Genomic DNA, 22,762 nt, shown 5'->3' with positions numbered 1-22,762 from the left:
TCAAGTTCAATGCCCAAACTTTCAATAACTTTTAACTTAAAGTCACGTAACGTGCTATAAGTCATGCTACGGTGGATAACTATTGCAACTCCACCGCCATTTCGATTCATTCTGTTATTGATTATAACTTTATAATCTGGATCACTTTTCAAATAAGTGCCAGTTTTTAAAAATGTTTCGGTTATAACAGCAACATGCACGTTATGAACTCGTAAAAAGTTGAAAAATTCATTTTCTTTCGCTTTTAAAGAGCGAGCATTAAAATTCATAATATTGATGGAATTACTTAGATCCATGATTAAACTTCAGGGTAAGAACAACATCATTCGCAAATTTTAATCCAATCTGGATAGCTTCCATCATGGATGTAGCATTACTCATTGTTTGAATCAAACCAAACAGTGAGTTTTGCAAAAAAGTCATTTTTTCAAACGTAACATCGCCGAGATCAGAAGATCCCAAAGCGTTGCCAGCAGAAACATTTTCAAATGAAATTTGAGGTACCTGCCCAATTTCAGGAATATTGGTAGAGGATTTAAAATTCGTGGATGAACCCGAACCCGAAACGACGTTGGCATAAGAAATACCATTAGTGTTACCTAACTTTTCCACGGTAGGGGTATTTCTAGCATTGTTCGAGTGAGACAGCACGAACGTTTGATTTAAAGATGCAGGTACAACCTGACTTTGAGAAAATTTCGGTTTGGATTTCGGCTGATGCTTAGCACGAGAATCCAAAACCTTTTTTCTGATGGGGCAATCCCAGAAATTTGATTTGTGATTTCCACCACAATTTGCACATTTAAATTGGGTGACTTCTTTCACGGGACAATTGTCCTTGTCGTGAGATGAATCCCCGCAAACCATGCATTTTGGAACCATGGCGCAATGATCAGTACCGTGACCGAATGCCTGGCAACGCCGGCACTGGGTCAGATTCTGGCCATTACCGCCATGTTTCTTAAAATGCTCCCACTTTACCCGTACATGGAACAAAAACTGAACTTTGTCCAAAAGTTTCAAATTGTTGATTTCATTTCTGTTGAAATGAATCAGATAAAATTGTGAAGTCAAACCAAAGCGAGAAATATTCCCGTTTGATTTTTTCTTCATTGGTATTACTTGGGATGGGGCAAAGCCAAGCAACACCTTAAGTTCGTTTTTGATCTCATCCACCGACAAGTCGTTGGAGAGACCTTTCAGGACCGCCTTGAATGGACGAGCATTCTTGGTCTCATACGTGTAGAAATTGTGTTTGTGGTTTTTCAAATAACCAACAAAAGTTTGGTGATCTTGTAAAGATTCCGTCAACAAGCGACATTCTCCTCTTCGACCAAGCTGGAACGAAACCTTCAAATTACAAGTTTCCTTGCAATTCTTCAGTTGCGTTCGAAAGCTGGCCAAATCGGAGACGGAAGTCACTACAATTGGCGGAGCCTTTACTCGTTTCTCGACGGCAGTAGGCTCAGTACGAGGAGAAGGATCCTTGTCAACAGTTTCGGATAAAACACCGAAACCGTTTGCCAATGGAATTGGAGGATTGACCTCACTTTCAGAATCAGAATCAGACCTCGGATGAGGCTGTTTTCTTTTTCTGTTTCCGTTAGCCGATTTAGCGTTCAAACGCTTCACCGACGTAACGACCAAATCTTCAGAAGATTTGCGTTTACCTTTGTTTTGACGCATTTTGCAATCAAAGTTCTCTTAAAAAGATGGCTTCGTTTGTAAAATACAACAAAATTTCAGGTGGGGTTAGCCTTGAAAAGACTGTTTAGAATTTTGGAAAATAACTCAGGTAGTATTTAAAAAGACTGTGAATTTTGTTTGAAATAACTCTGAGCTTAGGTAGTAAAAAATACCGCAGCTCTAGTGTCCGTTCACCACGAAGGTTCGCAAGACACTGACGAGCTTCTTCAAAGTGTTAATCCCCTTCGATCAAGCAACAAATCACTGCCCAGCAAAGCATCCATCAAGCATTATCTATTGGACGCGCAGGTCTTCACCAGACAAGAGATAACTTCGTTTTCAACACCCACCACCCACTGCAACCCCTTCAAATGTGCCGCCCGCCAAGTTTAGCAATTTGCTTCGGCGCAGTGACGTCGGTTTATTGTTGTTTTGGTGTTTTCCACGCGCGCCGTGATCAGCCTACTACGATGGGATGGTAGTGCAGAGTAGACGGTGGGGGATGGCTCCAAATTCCGAAAGCGAAAGTTTCCAAGCGAGAAAAACAGCGCCACCGCCGCCGTCAACTATTACTATTGTAATTCGCGCTCGTTATTTCCAGCACATTCAGAAAAATACAGCAATGATCATCAAAGGCAATTCCGCGAGATTGGGCGGTGGGAGGGGAAGAGCACAACAACAATGAATGAATGAAGGAGCGTCTTCCACACCAAATGGTAATTGTTTTAACAACTTGCTATTACGAAATGTGCAGAGCTGGGCTTTGGCTGCGGCCCGAGGTGGTGGGAGTATCAGAACAAAATACAAATGTTTATATTTGAGAAAAACATAAAATATGTGTCTGAAAGAAATTAATAATAAATAAAATAATTTCCATATTAACTTACTTAGGTGTGACAACTTCTTAGCAAGTTTTATAACAAAACGAAATGACCATTATAATTCAACCCCCGTCGTAGCATCGTTGCTCTGGTGGCACGTCAACAATTTAAAAAATATCCATTTGTTGCAAAGCTTGCTTTGGTAAAATTTGCTTTTGTAAGGTGAAAAATTGTTGTTTTGGTATGACAAAGTTGTTGACCTATTTATATATCAAATTTAGGCATAATTAAATAACAAAATAGTGAAAAGAAATTTCCCATGTGATACAACTTGTAATTTGACTATGAAAAGAAGATATAATGTGGAGGTGATTTCTTCTCCAATCTGTTACATCCACCTGTCCGAGAAAAGCTAGGTTGAGATGATGTCATGGAGTGAGAGAAGCGACTCTTCTTCGTCAAACAATTACTGGGAAGAGGAGTGATGTTTTTTTTTGTTTCAAGGTTAGCCATAATGATTATGGCCACCCTACAGACGGACACACAAACGCTTCGACATGGAACCATGTCTCGCTTCGGCGAAGGAACAGCTGTATGCGAAACTGCTTTCTTCCTGATGCTCTTCTTCGTGGCGCAGATTTTCCTCCCCGAAATTGTTAAAAAAAAATCCGCCCACACAAGCTGTGCTCCACAAACACAAACAAAACCACTGCCGCCTGGATATGATGTCATCAGGGAGGAAAAATCACCCCGAAAAAGGCTTCTTCCTCGTCGACGACAGGTAGGTGACATTTTCCGGTGCGGGTGGGAGGTGGATGGAGGGTTGTAGAACGGGCTAATTTTACCAGTCCGCGCCTAATAGGGTTATATAACACACAAAAAAGGCAACCCCGTTGTTGGTCGCATGGTTTAACATGCAGTCAACCATTCGTCGTCGTGTCCACTTTGATGATAACCCCCGCGAGTCCTCTCCGGTCCTCGATTTCCACCAACCCCTCCGACGTTTGTCGTCGGATTTCATTGACCAATAAAACCAGACGCACACCAATTCGCGGGAAAACTCCTTAATTTACGCACACAATCTCACGCTGTACAAGTTCGTCGCTTGCGTCAACTTTAGCATTTATCAATGAGAGAAGGAACTTTGCTACTCTGGCTAACATTGCAAATTGTTTGGAAAATTGGCAAATTTTAGTAACTTTCAACTAATTTCTAGTGAAACACATAAAATTCTTACTTTGACTAACGTCACATGACACACAGACGTCACTTTGCTACACAATTGACTCCATTGAGGCCAGTGAGAAACAGCCCAATTTTCCTTATCCAAAAGTACTTCTTCCAGTTGTTCACCTTAAAAGCACTGTCCACAACACTGGGGTATTCCAAAATCCCACAAAACTTTCGATCAATTTCACTTTGCCAAACTGGTCATCGAACCACTCCGCGAATCTTCCGTGTGTGTCCTTCCGGAATATGGCAGTCGCAAGAAGGAAGGTCTTTTAATCACTTTTTCACCTGTCGACGCCAACGACGACACCCCGCCGAAAATCAACACGAAAGCGCTTGGCTAAACTCCAGCAACTCCAAATATCGAGGATTGCAAATTAAATTCCAACTTTTCAGCTGGCCCCAGCACTAGGAAAATCGTCGTCACACGCGCGCGGTTGAGGGAAAAAACTCAGAGGATATGTGGCTGCTGTTGAAAGTGAAAAACTGAGAATATTTATGATGATCCTCCTTCACACATCCTTGCAGGCAGGCAGGCAGGCAGACGATAGACGACGCGCTGTCGATGTCGTCGTTCGATAAACACGCAAATTTTACCCCGCACGCACACAGCGAAAGCAACGGAAAACGTCGAAACAGGAGGTGCTTTTGTGGGGGAGAGAAAACTCGGTAGCTTCAATCACGGACGTCGCACCGAGAAGGCACCCCTTTGGAGGGACAACAGGGGTGGTGCGATTTTGTAGTCTTCAACGTTGAACTTTTCACAATATGCTTGGTTTTGTTTTTGTCTTCATAACAGCGCTGCTCGGAGGGCACGGCTCGATTTTGAAAATAAAACCTAACCTTTTAAAATCAAATTTCTGAAAGGTTCAAACTTAGATTTGTTACCGATTACGGTTATTTTATGGGCAGTTTTAGATCGGTAAATCGTCTGTTAAAATTTTACAAAAATCGGTTATGGATGACCAACAATAAACTTAACCATACAATTTTAGCTAAATGTTGTTGAAATCGATAGTATTTGGTCTCCCGATTGTACAGCAGTCGAAAGCTGCAATGATTTTTACTTTTTTGATGAATCAAATTTAATGAAATGAGTTGTTGATATCACAATTAGGTAAACTATTTCAAATATTTATTTTGAAAATAAATTATACGGCCCAAGCAAGTTTATTTTAATTTTTTGCTGAACATAAATTATTGCAAAACATTTAAATGTTCATTGAAAGACTCGTAAAATCGATTCTAAAGTAGTTAGAACAAATAGATATGTTTTCAATCAAATAAATGTTTTTTAATCTTTAATCAAACAGATCGAAAGAGGCATAAATAGAAAACATTCCCCTCTTGATTTATTTTTTTAAACCTTTTCTTATTAGTTGTATTACCATTGGAAATCGAACCAACAGTTTCCAAGATCCAAGAGGGCTAATTACCTAGATAACACTGAGAAAAACTCATTTTTTTCAAAATTTAAACTTTAACATTCCAATGCCCAAGGCTCCAAAAAAGTTGGAACGGTAACTTCAACTCAATAGTTCTCGGGCATAACTCAACCAATCAAAATGATTCTTCTTTCCAGCGATTTGTTAGGATGTCTAGATGATTCTAGAACATTACAGAACTTAATTTGATCAAATCTGTAATTTTTGCGATCTAAAACATCGTTCCAACTTTTTTTTCGCGTGTAAAAAAAATCGCCAAAATTTTCGCGGAGGCAGTCGTTTAAAAAAAAGGTGGAAAGATGTTTTCGGTCGCAGAAATTACAGATTACAAATCACTGGAAACAAAAATCGTCCCGATTTGTTGAGTAATGCCCGAGAACCAGCGAGTTGAAGTTACCGTTCCACCTTTTTTGGGAGGCTTGGGCGTCCGTGTGAGTTGGTGTTAAACATGCTGTAGATACAGCAGTGTTAAGATGCTGTAGATATATCCGCAATCACCAGATCAACAATGTTAAAAAAGTAGGAAATTTCCTCAGTTATTTTTGAATATATTTTTACAAGGGTGCATGAGGTTGCATGGAGTATTTAAAATTGCGAAAAACTGAACATTTATAAAAAAAACGTTTCTTAATCCACCATTAGGTTGTTGGTGCCTTCCTAACATTTACAAAGTAATAATGAAAATAAGTTTATGAAAAAATATATACCTGATACAGACATTTCCAGAAAACATGCAGACTCTCATGTGAAGCGATGTGGCAACCGGGCGTTTCGCATCTGGCGCGACTCTCGCACGTAAAAAAAAAGACCCGGCCTTTTGAGGTTATGCAAGAAAAATCACCCAAAGATTTTTGTAGATACAAAAATCTTTTTCTTAGCATAACTTTCTAAATACTTTACTAAACAGTAAATCATGTCTACACACATCCCCACAGACATTTGTTCAGAATTTGATTCTGAGTCGATATGTATACGTAAAGTTATATCTAGAAGGTCTATTTAAGAAGTTCAATTTTCGAGTGAGTTTATAGCCTTGCCTCAGTGAGGTGAGGAAGGCAAAAAACGTTCAAATATCTATAACTTGAAAACGGTGAACTTAATCAAACAATTTGTAAAATTTTCGATAGAAATTTGATTTTGCATCTAACAATCATTTTTAAATTTTGTTTGAAAAATTTCAAGTTTTTTAATTCACCATTGTTTAAAAAAAATCTTATCTTAAGTACAGTCCAGACTCGAATATCCGAGGCCTCGATTATCCGAAGTTTCGATTATCCGAAGTTCGATTAACCGATGGTTTGTATGGGACATCGAATAATTGAATAACGAAGAAAAAAAATCTTCTGTTTTTTCTATTTTCTTACTTTTACATTAAATTCGAGTACTGCGACACCATTTTAGTCAAATTTGAATGGTTGGTTGTCTAATAAATTTAAAAATGCATTTTTTTTAACACTATTTTTGACGCCAACTTGGTTTTTTGAACTATAAATCACTTTAGAGAAGTTTACTGCCCATGTTCGCATAAATGTCCTATATGCAAAAACAGCAAGCTGAGCAAAATGCATTTGAAAGTTGTACCACACATAAGGCTACGCGTTATGTTTTCGCGAAAAAAAAACTTGATTTCCTCATGAATTCTAGAGCAAAGTACTGGGTGTTGCAGGTTTTTCTGAAAGAGCACACGATTTTGAACCAAACTTCATCAATAACTCAAAAACGATGAAAATGCATATGGGACATTTATGCGATCAGGGGCAGTTTAGGTGTCATGCTTAAGCTCGACAATAAAAACAAGATTTTTTTGTGATTTAATTATCTAAAGTTTTGTTTATCCGAAGTGAAATGTTGCCAAGGCCTTCGGATAATCGAGTCTTGAATGTATACGATTTTCCATCATTCTGAACTGTAGCACAAACAAATATATATTTAGACTCTTCAATCATATGAAAAATCTAAAATAAAAAAATGTATTTTGGGAGTTCAACTTTTGTTGATAAAAAGTCAAATAGAAAAACAAGATTTTTTTTTCAGTGTATGTGTTCATAATCATAATCATAAATACAGCTTTGTCGAAGACAGCAAATCCATTAGAATATCCATTCTCAATATATTGTCGTTTGCACACGGAATTTCCTAGCGACACAAACACTATGGAAATTAATTAACGTCAATTAGAAATGCATTAGCAAGATGGAACTAGTTTAAAACAATACATATTTTTGTGAATTTTGTCCAATGCGTTTTACAACTACAATAAATGAAATAATTGGTATGACAAATTATGCTTTTGCTCTCAAACCAATTTTGAAACAAGTTGAATCGTTTTTCTAAAAACAAAAGATCGCGACTATCCTGTAGCAGATCCTGCACCCACACAGTAGAGCATCAAACGGATTTCACACCGTGACAAACAAACGGCGGCACGCTCTCACGAAAATGTCACGCAAACCTGTGGGAGAATAGTACAATTTCTCTCGCCTACACACCGATTTCCTCTGACATGAATGACTCCTACCCAGAGAGAGAGAGACATTTCCACTCCAAAATGGAAGGATGACAACAACAACAAAATTGGCGCATGCGAATTCGCCACCGGAACTAAAAATTCACTCTCTTTGGCAGTAAGAGGTGAGTACAGGATTCTCTCTCTTGCTCTTCCTTGGGTGATTGATCCCCCACTCTGTTTGTCCCATTGACGAAGGAGGCGACGACACTGCTGTGACTGACAGAAGCCGCCGACGACGCCAAACACCAAAAGCAGCAGTGACGTTTGCTTGGATTTGCGTGGCACACGTGTGCAACCGGCAGTGAGCAAATGTTCTGTACAAGCACCAAAGAACCCACGCGAATCTTGGCACGTTCCGGGGGATTGGATTCATAGAAATGAGGGTGCAGCGAACAAGATTTGAATTAGCTTCCTGGGGTGCGGATGATGACCAAACCGGAACAAGGATTTCCTCCCCTCATGTCAGGGAGGATGCAAGGAAGATGTCAATGTGGGTTTCCGCAAATTGACTTTGCTTTATATTTTTTATTATTTCTTGAATATTTTTTTTAATTCTCTGATAATCTGGAAAACTTGAAGTCGTCATGAAATGAGTTTTAAAACATCATACAAAATTTAAAAAAATGATTGTCTCCTAGAGAATTTCTCAGCACAGATAACGCCGCCAGAATTTCACGGTGTCATCACCAGGACGTTTCAGAGCCCATCCTGTAATGCCCGAGGGGGAGAAATTGCGACATAGGTTTGGTTTTTTTTGTGCTGCTGCACTCACTGTTGCTCAAATCGGTAGGGGGTGAATGGCTTGGGGTGTCGTCGATAATTGCATTTGTGCTACTGCTGCTGTTGCCAGGGGACAGGGGCAGGGATGACGTACAACAACGTTTAGAACAGGAACAGTGCAGGCAAAGTGGAAATGTTATCGGATTCCGTTCCGTTCGCAGTATGGAATTCTTGTGAACTACACAGAGTTATCAAGATATTTCCTGTAAGGGAGTTAAAAAGGGGCCGATCTGGTTCAAACATATTTTTGCCAGCAGCAGATAGCACGGTGTGTTTTCTAGAACAAACTTAAGATAAAAAAAAAATCAGTAGGTCTAATATTTAGCACTTTGAAAGAAGGGCTCTTTTCCGAAATTTTGCGGGGTAGGTCGAAACATTTCATCGGGGGATCTAAAGCAACTTTTGTTTAAAAGTTATTTTTTTTGATTTTATAAGCAACAGCAACAGATTGCCAGGATACAAATTGGTGCATAAAGACAGCTAGAAGTCTGGTTCGAAAACTTTTGGTTCGAAAACTTTTCATTGGATGTCAAATATTAGTTAAATATATAGTTAAGCGTCTCTTAAGGCATGTTTATGTGAAATTTAATGCATACATAAAGTACACTACCCGATTTTCAGCGACTATTCTGAAGGAAAATCCTTTAAAATAAAATATTTTAAGCTTCTTTCGTGGTGCCAAATAACAGACTTACCATTTTTTTTTATCTAAGTGTTCTCGAAAAATTCGCAAAATTATGTGGCAATTTGATTTTCCAAGAAATGTTCTTTGGAAGAGCTGTTACACTGTACACAAGAAAATTGGGCCAATAGTTTCCAAAAATCGTCAATATAAAATTACCCGATTTTCAAAGTTCCAAAGATAAATTTATAGCAAATATTTTCAGCTTTTCAAAAATATTTTTTTCAGGAAGTCTTTTTTTCAAGAATTATTTTTTAAATTCAAAAAACCCTTTGAAACGACAAAATTTATCCCTTAAAAAAAAACTTGTACTTGAAAACGCTACATTTTCAAAAAATAATTAAAGTATTTTTCGATAGCAAGTTAGATTTCGCTAAAAATTAAAAAATGAACTACTATTCATAGAAAGCTCGTAGACCCACCCATGTACATCTATTGACTCATAATCCAAAACTGAACAAAAAAATCTGAATATCCCATGATACTAATCCATTCAGATGGTCCCGTAAACAAACACGAACACAGACACTCACCTCCACGACGGCCGATCCCGGCTTCTTCGAGGACATGTTAAGGAACCTTTCTTGCGCCTGGCAAAATTTGGCAGTCTTTTTGTCGTACTTTTTCTTGTTCTCCTTCACGCCTCCGATATGACACTTGCGAAACTCCTCCAGCGGTCCCACGATTTGATCGTGCGCTCGATCCAACTGTTTGGGAAGAGGGGAAGTGGAGAGTGGAGTGAGAGAGAGAGTGATAAATAAGCAATATAGTAAATTAATATAAATATGGAGATGTTGGCTGGCCGGGGCGCAGAAGCAGGTTACTAAAGACAACCAATCAACCTACGACGACCAGTGATGGTGTTGATGATGTAATTTCTCGTTCGATAAGCGAACCTGTGACTCTTTTTCAACTGGGTGAAGCAAGTATAAGGAAGCCATTTGCGGACACACTAACACACACACTTACCATATTATCACGTTCTTCCTCTATCGCCGATATGAGCTTACTAAACTGCTTCAGACTGTCGGCTATCACCTGCTCGTCGTCGGTTTGGGTCGAGCCGATGCACTCAAAGTTGAACTCGTTCAGACTCTTGGACAGGGTCCGCTGTGCCCGGGACAAATCTGCAAAAGAGGAAAAGCGGAAGCGTTATATGATTATGCTGTTTTAATAGAAATGCGAGGGACAGAGAAAGAGCATGTAAACATGAGCGACTCAGTAAATTAATTTCACACTCCATTTTTTGCTGAACGCGGTCAAGTAAGCAGTGGTTCCCAAAATGGTTTCTACGGTTCACATTAAATGTATAAAACATAATAAAAATGTGTTGTTTGTATGAAGTTTTTTACTAAAATATTTAGATTATTTAATAACCTTAACAAGATTAACAGTCCCAGATCCAACATATTATTGATTTATTGTTCAATCTTTAAGATTTGATCCGAGCCAAACTAAATTTGAAAACCACTGTCATAGACGATTCGTGTAGAAAACAAACGACGATAAAAAGAGGTAATCGATAATTTGTGCTGTAATTAAATACACACAAACACACCAACATATGTGCAGCACGAGAGTTGTGGACTTTTGCGAGCCTAGCCATCGGAAAAAAGTCAACAAAACGACTTTTCGATGCAGGTGATGGATGTGCGTTGAATGCGAATTAAATTAATTACTTACGTACACAGCCAGCCTAGTTCAGCTCAGCACGGTATCGGTTGCAACCATTCGGCGCAAAACGCTCTAATTAGGGCCGAGAGTACTTTTTTTGGGAGGGCTAGTTGCACGTAACACGTAATGCCCCAGACTATCTTTTCATCGGCTTAACAAGTGCTACTTTTTACCTTCCCTCGAAAACAAAAAAACCCCACCGGTGTTACTTAACGCAATCATCTGCGAAAAGTGGCTTAATCACCGTGTGTTTTTGATTCATTGGTTTTGTAAACCGGTTTTTTATGTTGGTTTTTTCGTTCCTGCGGTAAACACATCTAACATCATCGATTTTCAACGTTTGTTTTTTTTGTTTAGGACACGGAGAGTTTGGATGTAGCAAAATAAATTTCACTTTCAGAAAACAGATCTTACAAAATAATATTTGAGAGATACATACACAGCATGTTTTTGTAACGATATATACTTGAAAAAAATCAAAATTTCCAACTTTCCGTGCACGGTATTGACGCACGCAACGATGAATAAAACACCTGTAATATGAACCTGTGCGATGTGATCTTTCACACTCTTAACCAGTCTGCTGCAGCCACAGAAACACCCCTCAGCGGCACCAAAAATCTGGTCTACCGATCGATCGATCAAGGGAAGGGTTAAGCGGGTCAATTCGCACTTGCTATGGCCACCAGCTGTGAATTCCTTAATACTATCTGTTGTTTGATAAACACAATCATTTGTGTTGTTTGAAAATGGATAAGTCATTTTAAAAGTGTGAAATCAAAAATGACAAATCATGGCAACAAAATTTACAATTTGCAGACTTCAACGCCAGCAAGTCTACTCACATGTGATTTTACGCGAAACTTGTTGCTGGCATAACTTTAAAAATAAAGTAAACAAACGACCGATTTGAGGCTCTACCAACCACCGACTCCGGCGATGGTGGCGGCGTTGTATAGAACGAGCAAACCAAAAGGAAACATGGCTTTGGTATGGGGAGTTCTTTTGCGCCCCTGACCCCATTTGTTGATTCCATTCTCAATAATGGCCACATTAGCATCCAGCACAGCGTGGCAGCAGCGGCGGCCGTTGATCGGAGAGTGGTTCAGACACACATGTGGCGGATTTTTAATGTTTTATCTTGCTTAATATGTTGATGTAAACATAAGCGAGCAGAGCTTGCCTCCAATATGGTGTTGATTTAGGTTTTTGTTTTGATTTGCCAAAATACCAGACGGACAGACATTATGACACGTCGTTGCTTCATCGTTTCGAAGAATGCGCATAAAATTTCTTAATGATGGGAAGATAACAAATGATGATACCCACAAAAGATGACCACATGTGATCTTTGAAAAGTGATCATAAAGCCACATAATTGAATTTGACAAGCTAGTTTCCATTCACAAGACGAACAGATCAAAGTAAAATTTATTTGCAAACAAATAGGCCACAACAAGTTGCAAAAAAGAAGATTTTTTAGCACGAGTCGTACATTTGTCCAAGAAGATTTTCGTTTTGCAACGAGTTTACTTTTTTGCGATTCCGGACAGTATGCACAGGAAAACTTATGTAATATTACATCATAAAGAGGTTTTATTAAACCTTCCAATTTCACAACTTTCAAATTAACGCTTTTTTGCAAGACACTTGCAAAAATAATATGGTTTGAAGACGAAGATTCATACAACTGTATCGGAGTAGTTTGAAGTTATCTAACTTTTGAAGTTGTTGTTGTTTATTTTATCGAGGTGACATTAACTGAAACATGGTCATTCCTAACTTAACTTTTAAGTATTTATTGCTTTAGAGAACACGATAGTCTGTAAGTAGAATTTTTACAGCAGACATATTTGCGTATTTATACGTATTTGTGACAAATACGTATTGGAACCTGTAAAATGATAGAAATGGTTTAGATTACTTTCAAATTTCAACTTTTTCACTACCCACCCTTTTTTGTTCCCTTAAGCAAGAACATCACATTAAATTTAGAGATAACAAGAGAAAGATTTTTGCTCGTTCCCTGGAGAAGCACCGTAACCATAATTCTATTACTCAGCAGAACCAACCCAGGCCCGTCCGAACGTTAGCTCTCCATTACAACATGTACTCCATTAGCCTCCTCTCCATATGGTTTTGCTCGTTCCGGAAAGGTAATAAAGAATAGCCCAGATCCAGAGTGAAGAATTGGCATGGGAGAGGGATCAAATTACCGTGAGATCTCTGTGTAACGTGCGATACCAATTCTTTTAGATACGTTCAACAGTTTTTCTTTTCTGAGCTAAAATCTCTCTCGCACACGTTAGTTGAAAGTTACATGGCTAGTTTTACCCTCTGTCATCCTACTCAATTTGACGAGGCCATAAAAAAAAGTTTATTTCTGCAAAGTTTTAACTTGTTGTCGTCACCGAGCGGCGCTGTCCTCGTTTTGTTCCGCTCGATTTCTCTTTTCAAGCTAGTTTCCTTCCTGAAACGCCCCCAATTTTTCGGTGCTTTGCCCGCAATGGTTCGATCGCGTTTTGTCGCGCAGGGGAATTGTTGCTCATCTCGTAAACTTCCCATCCAGGAACTGCCGCACAGAATTAGCACGGCTCTCGTCAAAACTGGGTCACCATGTCGGTGGGTTTCTAGTTTTAGAAGAAACCATGGTAATTATAATATCATCTACCCACTCCGGGCAAGCGATTATATTCCAGTTATGGAGGAGTTTCGCTTCTTGGTACAACATCCCCCCGGACCAGAACCTTTCAACGCAGTTTCACTCACATGATGATGATGATGACGCGCAGGAGCAGGGGGACGGCACACTAATTTCTCTTTCCGCCAAATTGTGTCAGGCGTGGTGACTTTGGGTGGCGGTGCTTTTGTATTGTGCTTTGCACGAGAGATCCGCAAGCCACGTTGCGTCCCACACAGACTAAATCCACCATCCGGTGGCCACTCACACACAGAATGGCTTTTTGTCTGCCATCATCAAGATCAAGCTACCAGTTGAGTTGACATCGTTGTGGGGGCCCTAACTCAGAAACTCATGGGTTTAAAAAGAAGATAAATGAGTGTAGGTATGAGCATCATCTGTATTATGGGAAGTTGGGTCCAAGCTGAGCGCGCTCCCTCTTTAGAATTGTCGCGAATTGTTGAGTTAGAAGCTTGTGACTGATTTGTCGTTGACGGCATTGTTAGCTGCTTAAGTATTTTGGAGGCCAATTTTGTTCAATTGTGTGGAAGATAATGTTGCAAGCTGCCGAAAAACTTGTTGCGACTTAGAATGTTCATCAAAGTGAGATTTATTAGGACGTTGTTAGGAGAATGTTCAACTTGTCTTTTTATTGCATTATTTTCATAAGGCTATTTGAAAATATTGTAAAGTTTTGAAAACAAAAACAAACATTTTAAAAGAAATCAAAACACTTATTTTGGATATTTTTAAATGTTAGAGTTGATTTTTTAACTTAAAAATATTTTTTATTCAAAAGAGAGCAGAAAATTTCACTTTTAAACATTGAAAATCGAATCAGCAGTTGCCAAAGATACCATCAGTTAAAAATGGAAACTGCACTGCGACACACCAATTTTCCATCATTTTAAAACTTTTAGAGGCTGTAATTCTGCAACCAATCGAAAATTCAATTGAAAAAACTGTAGGAAATTTTCTAATCTAATCTAATCTCTAATCAGACCCTAGCGCAGCCAATCTTTCGAAGGGATCCTGGAGAGTGCCTTAGGTTAGATGACGCCTAGCACTCTTCTTGTCATTTATTAACATTTGCAGTGCGCCATTGCATTAGAATGCATTGAAACATCACAAGCGTTAAAGCGGCCAGGCCTACTGCGTAAAGCCGTATCGCAGAGATGACTCGTAATTGGGTTGAGTTTGAGCACTGAGTGTTCGAACAACAACACAATTCTGAATCGACAGGGGAGGAAGAAGCGTGGGGACACACCACCATACGCTCCGAGATTTGGTTTGTATTCGTTAGGAGCACCATGCTAAGAAGGCTTGGTTCTCCGGGACCCTCTGGGATGGGACATTGTATTTCCACGAATGCCCTGGACCTTATTTGCCGTGGTTATAGCGCCACAACTCGCTCTCTGTAACAGTATTCCTAATTCCATTCCACGCTCACCAAGCCGTCATGGCCTAGTGGTTAGCATTTTTGCTTACCAATCCAAAGGACGGAGGATCGAACCCCGCCTCGAGCGACTTTGATTTTTCGTTCATATTCATCATTTCAAATTAATGTGTTCTTAACTTTCTCGTTGGGAGCAGATGGGAATCGAACCCAGAACCATTCGCTTACAAAGCGAACACCGTAACCAGTCAGCCACGGCCGCTCCACAAATTGAAAAAAATGTAGGAAATTTTCTCAGCCATTAATTTGCTCTGGTGTTTTTCCTCATGAAATGATTTTTTTTCAAATTGCAACAATAGTTCATATTGTTAAAAAAAATAAAATTAAAAAAAAAAATGTTATTAAAGTATAATGTCTATTACTGCCTATTATTCATTGTGCCATTCAATAACGAAAATTTTGTTACCCTTAAAAGTATAGGTCATCGTTGAAATTTCCAAGTTATCAAAGTTTTAGTGAAAAAAGTTGTGTTTTCCGGTTTTCGTCATTTCCTCTTTTTAGCGCGTTGCCCTAAAATTATTTTCAAAAAATTATATCTCAAAATCTTGATGAATTTCTCTTATTTTTGAGTATGTTGCGTAAAATTTCCCATTTTAACGACCTTTTCAAATGTTAGGCTGAATTTTTCGGTCTTAAAACTATTTTTCCTTGAAAGAGCAACCAACCACTGAGAATTTTGGCTCTAGTCTCGACTCGATTCAGACTCGATCTCGAGCCAAAATTCTCAGTGGGTATTCACCTTTTCGGAATTGAGTGGCCTTTCTATCTCTTGCTTTTTTTTTATCTCTTGAAATAATAGCAATTCTTTTAGAAGCCACACTTATTACAAATTTTTGGTTGATCGTGCGATCCTTTTTTTATTTAGTTGAAAAGGTATTTGATTTTTTTTACATATTTGCGCCAAGTGAGGAAGGCAGAAACATCCGATTTTACTTCCTTCCCAACCCACGCAATATAGACACACACAAAAATACAACAACAACAACAACACCCCAATTATCATCATTATTATCAGTCACAAAGTGCTCTACATGTGGCGAAGGCACACCCTGAAAGTCACCGTCAGTTTTTAGCACAAACTGCTAGCTTTCAGCAATATCAACAGCAATCATCATCACCATCGCGCGGGCTCCAAACGGGTAATGCACACACAAGTACATCATAGTCATGGCACGAGTGAGTTGAATTGCGATCGAGAGTGTAATTATTCACGATTCAGTAAGTTTCCGAGCGACGACGACTACGACGACGCAGCTACCGCTTTCCTGTTATTAGTGTCAACGCCTCTGTTTAATTGTTTACATTTTTGCTACCATCCATTCCAACCTGTTTGTTTTGCAGTTTTTAACCCATTTGCAAAGGGTGGAGTCGTTGGAGCATCATGTCAAATTTGGACTTTGAAATATTTTTATTAGAAAAAGTTTCATAACAAAATATATTAAAATGAATCGAAAAGATGATTCTTGAAGACTACACGTCTTTATTTCACAAAACTGCAGTTCATCACCGATGATGAATCTCATCTCCCAACTAAAGCAACGAGATGAATTAATATAGTTAGCCTCCAGTTTACGTAACATCAAAATTGGCTAACTCCAATCAACCCGTGCCAGATCTGCTCAAACACGGCTTCATCTTTCTCCCACTTTTTCTTCTTCTTTCTTTCCCATCGGTATCGTTTATCCGAGGAAAGGAGCAAAAATTGTATTTTTACGCTGCACACGGGGCTCAAACTTTGAACAGAAGCTGACAGACTGACTGACTGACCCAAACCCATACTCGTTTTGTGTGCCCATTTCGGACGGACTAAGATATTACGTTAGGTAACAGCCTCAGCTACTCCGCAGTGCTTCCGATCCCCATCGACTGTGTGAGCATGAAATCTTCTAAAAATCGCCGATACCTTCACTTTTACGACAGTCGTATAAAAGTGGCAAATTCTGGGCTTTTGTCCTTATCACCCACCCAGATCGAACCGACAACCTGTACCTCGAAAGTTAATTTGTCACGAGAGTGTGTCGTCGGCTCATCCAACATCTCATTTATGGCGGCTCCTCACAAGCTAAATTACATAACAGTAAAATTCGACTCCACTCGATTGAGTCACTCTGCCTGGACGATTTGCTTTCGGTTTAGCCATTAGTTTACGGGCTGTCTCCAGTGGAGATACCCCCCTCACCTGTCCTGCATTGAAACTCCATACCATGGTCCAATGGATGAATGGAGAGATGTGTGGATTATTTTTTTCTCCCCTCTTGTTGTTCGCACCTTGGAACCTTTCTTTCTTCTTGTGGGCTACAAAAGAGCACAATCAATTTGCTTCAATTTCCTCCGTTGTTTGTCTCTGCACGTGCGATTCATGGTCTTTCTATCTGTTTCTCAATGCATTTGATTGGGAAAAAGCGAGTTGGCTATCGCGACAAGTGATTAAAAACACAGCAAACCTTCCAATAATTCTAGAGGTATTTTTTTTAGATTTATGTATTGATATATGAATGATCCAATTGCATCAACAAATCTTTCCTGTATCAGAAGGCAGATCAGAAGGCACGCCGGCGAAGAAGATCGTTTAGGGCATTCTGATTGATATGTGAATCGATATTTCTTTTCTAGAGTTTTTGTTAAGGTTCTATAAGCATATAAAACACAATAGCTTATAGGACCTTTAAAAAAAAAAACTCTCGATTTTTCGTTGTCTACAAAATGTGTCTACACCTCATATACAGCCCGCGTCGAAAAGATATGGGCAGCGGATAACCTCACACGTCCGTAGAGGGCATCAATATAAACAGGTGAGTCTAACCCAGTCACATTGAAGTTCACCGAGGTAATTAACAGTCCGTCAGTCGCTGTTTACCGCAAAATTTATCTGACGAGCGAAAAAAGTAACAAGAAGAAAAAAACAACAACAACAACGATCAACCTGTTCTAGACCGCAACTATTTTGCCCGCTTACACAAAACCGAAAAGCCATTATTTCGTCACATCTCGTGTGAATCAAACGTCGCGCAAAAACACAACCTGTCGTTTTAGTTTGTATGCTATAGCGTGTAAGTGAAATATTGCTGATAGGGCGGACTGTGGCGGGCTTGGGATGATCTGGTTGTAGTTCCCCAAACCTTGACAAGTCGCGAAACTGAGCTAACTTTGCTAACGTTGATATATTTTTGATTCATTTTACAGCAATGAACCACCCTAACAAAAAGTACACCTGCGACAAACAAACCTGCAGCCTCCAAACTGCTGCTGCTGCTGAGTTGTGCTAAACTTGAAGCTCTCGAGCCCATCGGCCAACTTAGCACACATTTCAACATCACCCACTGAGTACACAAACACACGATCGCGTCCGATCTCTCTGTAGGGCAGTGATGCTGTTCGAGTGGAGCTTGGAAGCGAAACGTCAACCCCGGTAAGGGCAATTGTCACGTGGCAGCAGAGAATTTACGATCCACCGAGGGGAGCGTATTTTGCTCTGTTCTCATAAAGCTAAGCCGAACTATCGGCACGATCTCTGCAGTTTGAGTTCTGCATTCCAAACATTGAGCTTTGAGGTTGGATCATGATCTGCTGACGAGTACAGGTGCCATTTAATGGATAGAACGATCTGCAGATGAGCATTGGATAGATTTCTTTGACATTTTAAAGAATCTTTTTGTGTGATGTAAATGTATTGAATTTCTAATTCATATATTTCCATTACATTTCACTTAATTATTTTGTAGAACTTTTGAGTTTCTGTTTCATAGTTATAGTACAATTTTTGAAGTTTTGACAAGATTTTAAAATAAAATTTGCAATGTACTAATTGTGCAAAATGTAATCTTCGAACGTACCTACAAAAAAAATCATTGTTAGAATTCTCACCAAATTGCTCATATGTGTCGCAAATTAGGCGCGAAACACAGCACATACGATAGGGACCATCCAAAGTGTCCACGTTTTTGGAAATGTCAACCCCTCCCCCATTAAGTGTCCACGTGGTTTATGGATAGTCCCATAGATTGTATGAACAATTCTCTATGAAATCAGTCGATTTGGACCATTTTTATTTTTCTTGTATTTTTTAAAATTTACTAATCGATTAGGTGTATTCGACAAAGTTGTAGGTATTAAAGAGGACAGTTTTTTGATAATTTTTTTTAAGCAAAAATAAAATTTTCCTAAATTCATACATATGTATATTTATTATTATGTTTTTTTGGAAAAAATAAATATTTTTTGCATCAATTTTTAATGTTAAATTAAATTTGCAATCGAAAAGAACTCTACAGATTTTTTGATAAAATGCACCGATATGAAGTTTAATTTTACCTGAGAAATTCCCGTTTTTTTAAAGGTTGTCCATGATTGTCCACGTCTAAAATATTTTTTTTCGAAAAGTTTAGGCAATTTCCAATGAAATTGTCTAAGAGACATTGAAGATTGGACCCAGGCATGCCAGATTTTGAAGATTTTCGGGCACATCACAAAAACGCAAATGAGTTTAACTTGATGGCAAAATAATATTTTACAAATCTGTTTTTGGCAAAAGAACAAAACATTGTTATCTTTTTCGTGAGTAATTCATTTAATTAAAATCATCGAACAACATGGCAAAACAATACGTTTGAGCATTGAGCCTGTGCTCGAAAATCTTCAAATGTGCGTCTTGAAAACGGTGTACTTTACCAAAAAATCTGTCAAGTACTTTTCGATTGCAAATTTAATTAAAAATTAAAAACCAAAGCAAAAAAAAATTAAGAGCATTTCTTTTTTATCAAAAAAAACACATTTTCAAAAAAATACTCAGCTCCACAATTTTTGTATGTATTTCTTTATGGCACAAAAGTTGCGGTTTTTTGTCCCCTAAAACATATCAAAATGTTTCAAAAATTAAAAGAAATTGAGTGGAAAAAAGTTAAAATTAAAATCGGATTTATTTTTCTTTGTAGGTACCTATTTTTTCCTAACTATTCCTTAGCAATACCTACAACTTTGCCGAAGACACCAAAATCGAACAGAAAATTCATTCAAAAGCTACAGATTTTAGAATATTTACGTACCATTTTTGTAAGAACAGCTGCCAAAATTGTATGAAGACTTTTATGGGTGAAGTCAATGACACAAAATGGCTTCTTTATTTTCTTACTTTTAACATCGAATTCGAGTTCGGCTATTGCCAATTAAATTACCAAAAGCAGTTTCTCGACATTCCATCACCACCAATTTTGACGTCATCTTGGATTTATAAATTCTAATATACTTAAGCACGGTACTCAAAATACCGTTATTATGAAAAAATATGCAATCCGAGATTTTGAGGTCTATCGATTCCTTACACCACAGGGCACCTCTGTGCAAAAAAATAAAAACATTCGCTGATGTAGTTTTCGAGATACAGCCCTTTTAAGATGTTACATCCGATATTCAATAAGAAAACCAAAACAATCTATACAATTTAAGCACTTTAAAGAATATACATTTCGAGATAATGATGAATTTTCCTTCATATGACTGTAAAGTATCTCTCGGCAAAGTTTCAGAAAGTTTGCTGATGTAGTTCTCGAGATACAGCCATTTTAAAATGCTATTTCCGACTTTCTCTAAGGAAATCTATAAAATCAATACAATTATAGCACTTTAAAGAATATGCATTTCGAGATACTGATGAATTTTGCTTCATATGACTGTCAAGTATCTCTGGGCAAAGTTTCAGAAGGTTTGCTGATGTAATTCTCGAGATACAGCCATTTTAAAATGTAATTTCTAACTTTTTCGAAGAAAATCAATATATCGAATTCCATGACAAGTTTATTTGTTCAGAGCCGATAGTTTACAGTCGGAAATAACATTTTAAAATGACTGTATCGCATATACTCAACAGTCATCATAAGCAAATGGCATAATTATCTCGAATTGCATATTCTTTGTGCTGAAATTGTATTGAAGAAATCTATACTTCTTTGAAAAAGTCGCAAATAACATTTAAAAATGGCTGTATCTTGAGAACTACATCAGCAAACCTTCTGAAACTTGGCCCAGAGATACTTGACAGTTATATGAAGCAAAAAACATCATTATCTCGAATTGCATATTCTTTGAAATGCTAAAATTGAATAGATTGTTTTGGGTTTCTTATTAAAAATTGGATGTAACATCTTAAAAGGGCTGTATTTCGAAAACTACACCAGCGAATGTTTTTATTTTTTGCACAGAGGTGCCCTATAATGTAAAGAATCGATAGACCCCAAAATTTCGGATTGCATTTTTTTTTCATAATAACGGTATTTTGAGCACCGTGTTGAGAGTAGTTTAGGGAACAAAATAAAGCTCTGCAATCCAAAATAAGACAACGAATAAAAAATCCTTGATTCAATTATCCGAAGTGATTTTTTCCAAGGTCTTCGGATAATCGAGTCTGAACTGTACTTGCTAATTTTAAATTTAAATATCATAAAATAAAACAAATCTGTGTTTTCTGTCACAAGCCAACGTTCAAAGTTGTTCACGTAACATGTAATTTTCTTTTTTTTTTGTTCTTGCTTTTTATTCGACTTGATTAAAAAATGGTGAAGACGAAAATCTTCAATGTAACTTTTGATCTCTACGTTCGTTGCAAAAAATGTACAACCACTTGAATAAAATCTCCTACCCAAAACAAACGTCGTAATTTAATGAATCCGATGCGTGCTTGGAGTTTTGGTATGCTATAGTCCGAACTCAACAGTGATTCCGTGATTTTGTATTTTGCGTTGCGTTTGAACTCGATGGCCGATTAAAATTTATACGACCCACCACCCCTCTTGCAAATTATTAATAGCAAAAATTATCGGCCTGGTAGCAAAACGATTATTCATTTCTGAATAGCGTCGGAATATCTTTGGAAATGTAAATCACTCCAGTTTCTGACGCTACCGCTGAAGCGGACGATTGAAAGCATCACGAACGCGATCACGGCTACCGTGTGCTCTTCTTGGCCGGAACACCACGTTCCAATGCGATATATCGTATTTATACTGGAGAAATGACTCAATCTGATTGCTGCGTTGAGAAAACAATCAAGCGAGAAAAATGAACATAATCATCGCGAATAAGAGCAGCAGACTGATGACGACCTCTGGGGACTGATCCAGAGTGCAGTTTCGTGCCTCAAATGCACTACCACGATGTGGTACTGCGCGAGTGAGTGAGAGAGAAAGATCGCATAATTGTGCGAACAGCGAAAAAAAAGTGGACAACTCCCGTCAGCTTGTTCCGCGGCCACCGGATAAGGAAATGAAATTTAATCCGGTAACAAATGATTATGGTAATTGGCACACGTGAGTTTCCCATGGCCATTTTGTTGTTCTGCAAACTACATTAATACAGTTTCAGCAAAAACTCTTATGCTTGGGACGTTGAACTTGAACTAATAATAATTGTATGTTTTGTTTTCCGAACATTTCTCAAGAAAATCGCTTTACATTGGCGGTGGCGGTAGCCAAGTCATTTGAGTTTAATTCAACTCTCTTTGCGCTTAGCGCGGCCACCTTAATTGAAACTTGCCGCCATCACACAGCGTCGTCATCGCGTCGATATGGCTTTGGTGGTCTGGAGAAAGTCAATCAAACTATCTGCACCGCATGGCAATCGGGGCTCTAATTTCCAATTGCGGTTCACCGTTCGTCTCTTAGTAGAAGGAGATAGATGCATGGATGAAATGGGATTATTGAACGTAATTGAGCTGAAAGCATACCTGTACCATGGATCTGATTGTTTTCTAAGCTTGCCCACACGTGAGGCGATTTAAGTAAAATCGATGATCGAACTAATATTACGGT

The 22,762-nt window shown here is 38.4% G+C and overlaps 1 protein-coding gene across 7 annotated transcripts in view; it reads right to left on the bottom strand.

Moving 5' to 3' along the window:
* LOC120421350 (rho GTPase-activating protein Graf) overlaps window positions 1-22,762 on the bottom strand; it is a 68,217-nt gene that overhangs the window by 19,986 nt on the left and 25,469 nt on the right. For 6 of the 7 annotated variants that reach the window (XM_039584530.2, XM_039584529.2, XM_039584534.2 and 3 more), the window contains exons 3-4: window positions 10,123-10,280; window positions 9,687-9,860 (exon numbers count right to left, since the gene is read on the bottom strand). In XM_039584530.2, the coding sequence (XP_039440464.1) occupies window positions 9,687-9,860; window positions 10,123-10,280 (332 nt within the window). Of the gene's footprint in view, window positions 1-3,744; window positions 4,232-9,686; window positions 9,861-10,122; window positions 10,281-22,762 lie in introns of those variants that run through there. The other variant, XM_039584535.2, reaches the window with a different exon arrangement.

The sequence above is a fragment of the Culex pipiens genome, chromosome 2 (assembly GCF_016801865.2).
Source record: "Culex pipiens pallens isolate TS chromosome 2, TS_CPP_V2, whole genome shotgun sequence".
Lineage (NCBI taxonomy): Eukaryota > Metazoa > Arthropoda > Insecta > Diptera > Culicidae > Culex > Culex pipiens.
The sequence above is the reverse complement of the archived record's forward strand: the minus strand, read 5'-3'. Positions and strand labels throughout refer to the sequence as shown.